The following is an 8254-nucleotide window of genomic DNA, read 5'->3' as shown; positions in this document are numbered from 1 at the left end:
TTGTATATTTTTATCAACAAAACAAAGATTTCTATAAATAATTTTAATAAATATACGGTACATTTACCTTAGTCCTTAGTAAATATTATTTTTATTTTGGTTTTATTTTAACGGGATGCCTCAACATTCTGATCCAAGATCTTGTCAATTATTATCATTATAATAGAAAAAAAAATATGTTGTCATCAGGGTTACGAAACCCTAATGAAAAATATGAAAATCAGAATCTTATAAGTTATAACCTTAATGTTTAATTAATTGAATAAATAATTTTATTTTTTTTTTTTTTTGGGGGGGGTGGGGTTTACTTTTAACACCTTTTACAGGTACGGTCATGTATATAGGTTAGGCTAGGTATCTATTATACTCGAGTGAAAAGCCAATTACATGTCATTATTTAGTATTTTGAGGTTGGTAACATCATAGTGAAAACATACATTTAATTCAAAACCAAGTGAAAACAAAGTGAAAAAAAAATATTAACAACCAAAAGGTTCTATCTGAAGAACTTTTTGGTTCTTAACGGAAATTTTTTACATTTTTGTTTTTCTTACGTTACATTTTGAATTTAAGAAAAATAAATTGCTAGTGTTAACTCAGAACAACGTTGTGAATTTTTAGATGTGCTAATCAATAAAAATCATTCATTACGAAAAAAGATAATGCAGTTTTAAGTTCGAAAAATATAAAAAGTTTAAGAGTACATTTGAGTTGCTTTATCTTTATCTAGATAAAAAAAATACTTATCTAATCTGAACACTGCTACTGAGTATTCGTTTGTAATGAAAAATCGACCTTATCACGATTATTCGGCGATTATACATGTATACGCATACCACCCAGGTAATTGTTTTCTATTATTTTACGAAAAATTGTATATACGATTAGGTTTATTATTTATATACTAGAATATCAATTTAATATTTATATGTACCTATTCTTCAGTAATTACCTACAACATATGTATATTAAAGAATGAGAAATTTTTATTTTTTAAAAGTCTGGCTTATTGCCTTAAGTATATGTTTGTGAGGAGAGCAAATAAATATATTTAGAGGTGAAGGTTGTATCATCAGAAATCGATAAGAAAAGAGCGATACAAACTTTTGGCACACACTGTACGACAGAAGTTAAATATTTAACCAGATTGTTGTGATCATTCGACATCCCATTGTATAACAATTTTGATCCGGCCAATTACACGTCTCCACGATTGCGTAACCAGCAGCTGTTTGGATATAAAAACGATATGCACACCGATCGAAATGTTAGTCAATCAGCTCCGTTACACTCTGTACTTACATTATAAACTCTAATCACAGCAACAATACACACACACATATATATACAAACCTCTTCAACTTATAAACTTCAATCCGCCACTACAAGCGATCTACGGAGAAGCAGATTCCGAATTAACAGACATCGCACACCGCATACATTGTTATATACGTGAGAATAATAATACTAGCAACAATATGTTTCTGTCGTACGCCACCGTGGCTGTCTTTGCTTACGTGATTCTGTTGAATATCTTCTACTTGTACTCGCCCGTCGAAACAAGCGGAACCGGCGTGAATTACGAGTTATGCGACAATTGTCTGGCTTCGGACTGCTACGCCAATGGGAGGCCATGCTTAGACACAGGCAACAGCTCGTACCCGTACATATGTTTCACGTGTGATCCCGAACCCACAAATAAATTTCTTCAGTTTTATACTAAAGACGATTGCAACAATGGCTGCGAGGGCGTAGGCGATACGATGCAGTGCGGTTGTGACAAAAACTGTTACATGTGCGTACCAATCGACTTCGATTTGAGTTTGTTATGGGAATGCGAGATACCAGATATTCCGGAGGAACCAACTTGCCAGTAAATTCCATATGGCTCCGTCAACACGACCTCCGCGAGTTTATAATTAAAATAATATTATGATAATATAATATACAATTAATATTTTTGCTCTTAAAAATAAATAATAACCCATTACATAATAATATTATGTAGTATATAAATATTCGTTTCATATTATCGCCGTGAAGTATTTAATATATTTCACGGTTTTACTTCGCACTTCGTCATGCATAATATTATAATATTATTCTGTGGCACTGTGGTAGTGGTACGCAAATTATTTTTAAAAATATACCCTCCCGATTTGTAAAATTATAAATATTAAATAGGCATTAATGTCATCCGTTTCCTCAATGTTTGTTCCCCTAGCAACAAAAGAAACAATGAAAAATTCTTTAAACTATATTATTGTTTTTAAATATTCCTTACGATTTTATCTATTGTATCATTATTGTTATTATATTATACATAATAATATATAGCTAAGATGATAAATGCTTGTAATATTATATTATGTAATCGGTGCACTTAAATTTTTCTATGTATTTTTTCATCAATATTAAACTATTATTCTATCTCGTTATATATTTTCTGTTATTGTTTATTTTTTAGAAGCTTTGGGCACCGTCGTATTCGAATGTTTTATGCCAGTTTATAATTTTTGCCTTGCCATTATTTTAATAATACTTAAAGAACTGTTCAATAAATTATTATAATAAACTTTCAGCTGATCCCGTGTACTTCGTTGCTCGTTAAATGTACTAACTCTATATAATGTGACTCAAACTTTGTTTGATTTGTTATTTAATATTCGGTGTATGGTATCCCAAATTCATCTTAACTTTTCCGTAGCACGGAATAAAAATTCTGATTCACAGCAGTATATTATTAGGTAGGTAGGCAATCACATCAAAGGATTAACGAAAAATGAAAATTTCAATGTGATAATACATAAAAGAAATAGTCTTATTTGTTTATAAAACTTTTAGTAAAGGTTGTCATTTCATAATTAATAGTTGATAGTGATTTATCTTATAAAAATAAGGGTGAAAAATATTATACATTTATATAAATGTTGGAAATATGAAACTAAAATTTAAAAAAAACAAGTCAATACTTTACGAAATAATGAGCGTTCTACGGTAAAGGAATCAACTTGTATACTAGCAATCACTGTCAATTATAAGAATAAGTGTCATTCAATTTACCTAACAAGCGGCGAAGTCGTTTAATGTGTGTCCCATAATTATTACATCACCGAAAATTGATGAAATTCAAAAGTGTTATGATAATAATTTAATTATCAATAAATAATAACTACCAAATGTAGTTTTATCAAAATAAAATATACTATCATATCTCGTAATATGAACAAGATACAAAAGTATTTACTTTTACATGATTATTTTATTAAAAAAAATATAAAAGTTTAGGAGTACATTTGAGTTGCTTTATCTTTATCTAGATAAAAAAAATACTTATCTAATCCGAGCACTGCTACTGAGTATTCGTTTATAACGAAAAATCGACCTTATCACGATTATTCGGCGATTATACATGTATACGCATACCACCCAGGTAATTGTTTTCTATTATTTTACGAAAAATTGTATATACGATTAGGTTTATTATTTATATACTAGAATATCAATTTAATATTTATATGTACCTATTCTTCAGTAATTACCTACAACATATGTATATTAAAGAATGAGAAATTTTTATTTTTTAAAAGTCTGGCTTATTGCCTTAAGTATATGTTTGTGAGGAGAGCAAATAAATATATTTAGAGGTGAAGGTTGTATCATCAGAAATCGATAAGAAAAGAGCGATACAAACTTTTGGCACACACTGTACGACAGAAGTTAAATATTTAACCAGATTGTTGTGATCATTCGACATCCCATTGTATAACAATTTTGATCCGGCCAATTACACGTCTCCACGATTGCGTAACCAGCAGCTGTTTGGATATAAAAACGATATGCACACCGATCGAAATGTTAGTCAATCAGCTCCGTTACACTCTGTACTTACATTATAAACTCTAATCACAGCAACAATACACACACACATATATATACAAACCTCTTCAACTTATAAACTTCAATCCGCCACTACAAGCGATCTACGGAGAAGCAGATTCCGAATTAACAGACATCGCACACCGCATACATTGTTATATACGTGAGAATAATAATACTAGCAACAATATGTTTCTGTCGTACGCCACCGTGGCTGTCTTTGCTTACGTGATTCTGTTGAATATCTTCTACTTGTACTCGCCCGTCGAAACAAGCGGAACCGGCGTGAATTACGAGTTATGCGACGATTGTCTGGCTTCGGACTGCTACGCCAATGGGAGGCCATGCTTAGACACAGGCAACAGCTCGTACCCGTACATATGTTTCACGTGTGATCCCGAACCCACATATAAATATCTTCAGTTTTATACTAAAGACGATTGCAACAATGGCTGCGAGGGCGTAGGCGATACGATGCAGTGCGGTTGTAGCAAAAACTGTTACATGTGCGTACCAAAAGACTTCGATTTGAGTTTGTTATGGGAATGCGAGATACCATGTAACGGTACACCACTAACTAAAACAGTCCTTTTCAGGACTACACAATATCGACCAATCATAACGCGCCATATAAGTAATCAAAGTAACCAGAACTGTACTACCAAATATGAGTGATTTCAAAGTGGTTAACGACTTAACAAAGCACAGCCATGGATAGGGGAGATTAGGACGAATCTAACGAAACCCTCCCCATGGCTGTAACCAAAAAACCCAATGAATAAACCACAAACCCGTACCGACAGTAAACACAATCATTACGGCGGCACACACGCTAGTTTACTAGTCGGTACGGCGCACGGGATATATACCGGTCGTTTCCCGACCACAACATCAATCAGTGCCAAATCATCAGAGCATCAGAGCATCATCATCATCAGTGCTGACCACCGCGCCGCCTGACCCGTGCTGCTCGCCGCCACGACGAACGCGACAACGTGCTCACTCATCTTCGCCAACCCGATCAACGCTACTACAACTTGACCGTAAGTAAAATCTTTCTTATCGACCACGAGGCAAGTGCTGCCCGAAACGGGTGCACAACGCCGGGTCCTAACCGGAAAAATAGTATTAGTAAACCACCAAACACTCCCGTAACCCCTGACACTATCAACCGCTCGCACAAGCGCAGCGGCTCAAACAAGCCATGGCGGGGAAAAAGAGAAAAACGCCGCCACCGTCTTCACCAAAGTACCGTTCACGTTCTCCTCTTCCGAGGAAAACAGGAAAACGCGATGAACCTCTAGATTCTCCAAACACGAAGGAAAAAGCACGTCCAACATCACATCAAAACAAAACAGAAAATGATAAACCAACGTCTGTAGATACTGATCAAGAATCGATATCTGGAAATTCCGATTTATCATCATCAACATCCGACATATCTAAAATTGGCAACCAAACTTCCGAAACAAAAACCACCAAACCAAGTCATCGAATTCCACCAATCTTTATCCAAACCAGCCCAGAAATCTCATGGAGAGAACTCGCCAAAGTACTCTACGAAACACCAAACCTCGACCCAGTGATAGCAAAAACCACATCCACCCCTTTCCAAATTCAAATTAACTGTCCAAATGAAAACTCTTTCAGAATTGTTCAAGAATTCATGACCTATAACAAAATTAATTATCACACCTTCGCACTACCTGAAGAGAAATCCCTCAAAGTTGCAATCAAAGGCATCCCTCTCGACATTACAAATGAAGAGATCATGGCAGAACTCCAACGAATTGGTTTTAAACCCAAATTTGTACGAGCCTTTGAAAAGAACGGTATAAGATTACCAATTCACATGGTCTCCCTAAACCGTACTGAGAATGTTAAAGAAATCTATGAAGTATCCGACCTTTTCTACATTCGTATAAAAATCGAACCATATAAATCTACAGGACCTGCACAATGTTTTTCCTGTCAACGTTTCGGACACTCTTCTCTGCAATGCGGGTACCCGCCGAGGTGCGTAAAATGCGGAGCAAACCACTCAAACAAAGACTGCCAAAAACCGAAAGTAGACGACCCAACATGCTGCAATTGTAAAGGAAAGCACACTGCTAACTACAGGGGTTGTCCTTTCTACAAAAAAATTATTACCGAAAAAATTGAAAAATCTAGAGACACAAACACTCGAACAATCCTAAAAGCCACACCTCCGACAACTTTAACTCAAACACCAACGACCAAAATACAAGATATCGCCACAACAACAATTTCCTACGCAAAAGCAACATCAAAACAAACAGAAAAACCCGAACCCACCATCAATGCATTAACACTCCTTCGCATTCTAAATGACCTCCTCACAACAGCGCAAAAATGTGTAGATGCTACATCGAAAGACGCAGTCATCTCAACAGCACTAAAAATCATCAACGCCATACCTACAATCCACAATGAATGAACTAAAAATTATTTCATGGAACTGCAATGGCATAAAGAACAAAACACCCGAACTCACAGCTTTCATCAAAGAAAACAAAACAGACATCATCCTACTAGGTGAAACCCACTTGAACCCAAGAGACAAATTAACAATCCCAAACTACTACACGTATAGAACTGATCGACCAAAACCAGCGAATTGCCCTACAACAGGTGGAACGGCCATCCTCATCCGTAGGAACATACCCCACCATTACCTGGTACTTCCAACAGAAATGGATTCTACTTCGATCCAAATTAAACTAAACAACAATACGGCACAAATCACCTCAGTTTACAAAAGCCCTAGAACAAAACTCCACCAAAAAGATTTAGATACTCTAACAAAACACGATGGACCCTTCCTAATAGCTGGTGACCTCAACTCCAAGCACCCGACTTGGAATAGCCGACAAACGAACACATCAGGCAGAAAACTTCTTCAACACTCAGAATCAAACAACTACATCGTCATTGCTCCTGATTCACCGACACACTTTCCTTATAACGGTAAACACCAACCTGACGTTTTAGATATTGCCCTGATAAACCTACCTTCAATTAACTACACGCTGACTAATCACAACGACCTCTCATCAGACCATAACCCAATTCAACTTAACATACAAGCATCGCCGATATCAAGAAATCCCCCGAAGACATCCAACAAAATCAACTGGACAAAATTCAAGAACGAACTCTCGCAAATTAAAATATCCAATGTCCGAACACCACAAGAAATTGACCACAAAATAGATGAACTGACAAATAACATCAAAACACAACTTGAAAACTCAACCTACACCGTCGAACCAAAATTGAATAAATCACACCTTCCCGCCGAAATAACACTTGAAATTGAGACAAAACGACTTCTTAGAAAAATGTGGCAAACCACGAGAGACCCAAAAACGAAGAAACTATACAACGCCCAAATAACATTTGTCAAAAAACTGTTAACAGACCACAGACAATCAGAATGGGACGCCTTCGTACAAACGTTAAACTTTAAAGATAAATCACTATATAAACTCAACCACTGTCTTCTCCACAAGAAACCTGCGAATACCCCACTACAAACCACGCATGGCCGAAAAATATTCGAAGCTGACGAAAAAGCAGAGCTGTTTGCTGACACCATGGAGGATCAATTTACAAACAACCCAGGAGAAAACATACAAGAAGCCGTTGATACGTATACGGAAATCAATCGAGACAAGACACCGTCTCAAGAGTTTATCACGCCAAAACAAATTTCGAACATTATAAACAAACTCCCAAACGGAAAGGCACCGGGACACGACAATATAACCAACAAGGCATTGAAGAACCTTCCAAACAACATACTTACTCAACTAGCTCATATATTCACAGCATGTCTTCGGGTAGCCTACTTTCCAAAAACATGGAAAAGAGCTATCATAATCATGATACCTAAACCGGGAAAAAATCACTCCAAACCAGAAAGCCATCGCCCAATATCGCTATTGCCTACCATGTCCAAATTATTCGAAAAACTAGTACTGAAATCGCTACAAAAATGTATCAAACCACGACCAGAACAACATGCCTTCAGAGAGGGACACTCGACGTCCACCCAACTTGTACAACTGTTCAAAGATTTAAAAAACAACAAATCAGAAAAGAAATACACAGCTGCAACATTTTTTGGACATAGAAAAAGCGTTTGACCGTGTGTGGCACATGGGTCTCATCCACAAACTAAATAAGAATACAGATCTACCAAATTACACCGTAAAACTAATCAAATCTTTCCTGACTGGACGTTCCTTTTCAGATAAGAGTAGATGACCAACTATCAACAGAAAGGACCATACAAGCAGGGGTACCACAGGCTCATGCCTATCACGATACTATACACGCATTACATAAATGA

At 36.1% G+C, this 8254-nt stretch overlaps 2 protein-coding genes across 2 annotated transcripts; both read left to right on the top strand.

Moving 5' to 3' along the window:
* Window positions 1-1267: 1267 nt before the first annotated feature.
* ACYPI45001 (uncharacterized LOC100570716) lies at window positions 1268-2442 on the top strand. Its single transcript, NM_001246072.2, is given in 1 exon segment — window positions 1268-2442. A coding segment is annotated over 1 exon segment (399 nt). The 5' UTR covers window positions 1268-1478; the 3' UTR covers window positions 1878-2442.
* Window positions 2443-3834: 1392 nt separating this feature from the next.
* LOC103309049 lies at window positions 3835-4773 on the top strand. The gene has a single exon (XM_008183565.3). It carries the CDS (start codon window positions 4069-4071, stop codon window positions 4552-4554), a length of 486 nt encoding a protein of 161 aa, XP_008181787.1. The 5' UTR covers window positions 3835-4068; the 3' UTR covers window positions 4555-4773.
* Window positions 4774-8254: the final 3481 nt, after the last annotated feature.

The sequence above is a fragment of the Acyrthosiphon pisum genome, unplaced genomic scaffold (assembly GCF_005508785.2).
Source record: "Acyrthosiphon pisum isolate AL4f unplaced genomic scaffold, pea_aphid_22Mar2018_4r6ur Scaffold_21777;HRSCAF=24836, whole genome shotgun sequence".
NCBI classification, from domain to species: domain Eukaryota; kingdom Metazoa; phylum Arthropoda; class Insecta; order Hemiptera; family Aphididae; genus Acyrthosiphon; species Acyrthosiphon pisum.
This window is presented reverse-complemented; position numbering and strand designations above follow the sequence as displayed.

Bases quoted from the DNA above. Each gene is read 5' to 3' on its own strand.
- LOC103309049 (XM_008183565.3), top strand. From the start codon at position 4,069: ATGTTTCTGTCGTACGCCACCGTGGCTGTCTTTGCTTACGTGATTCTG.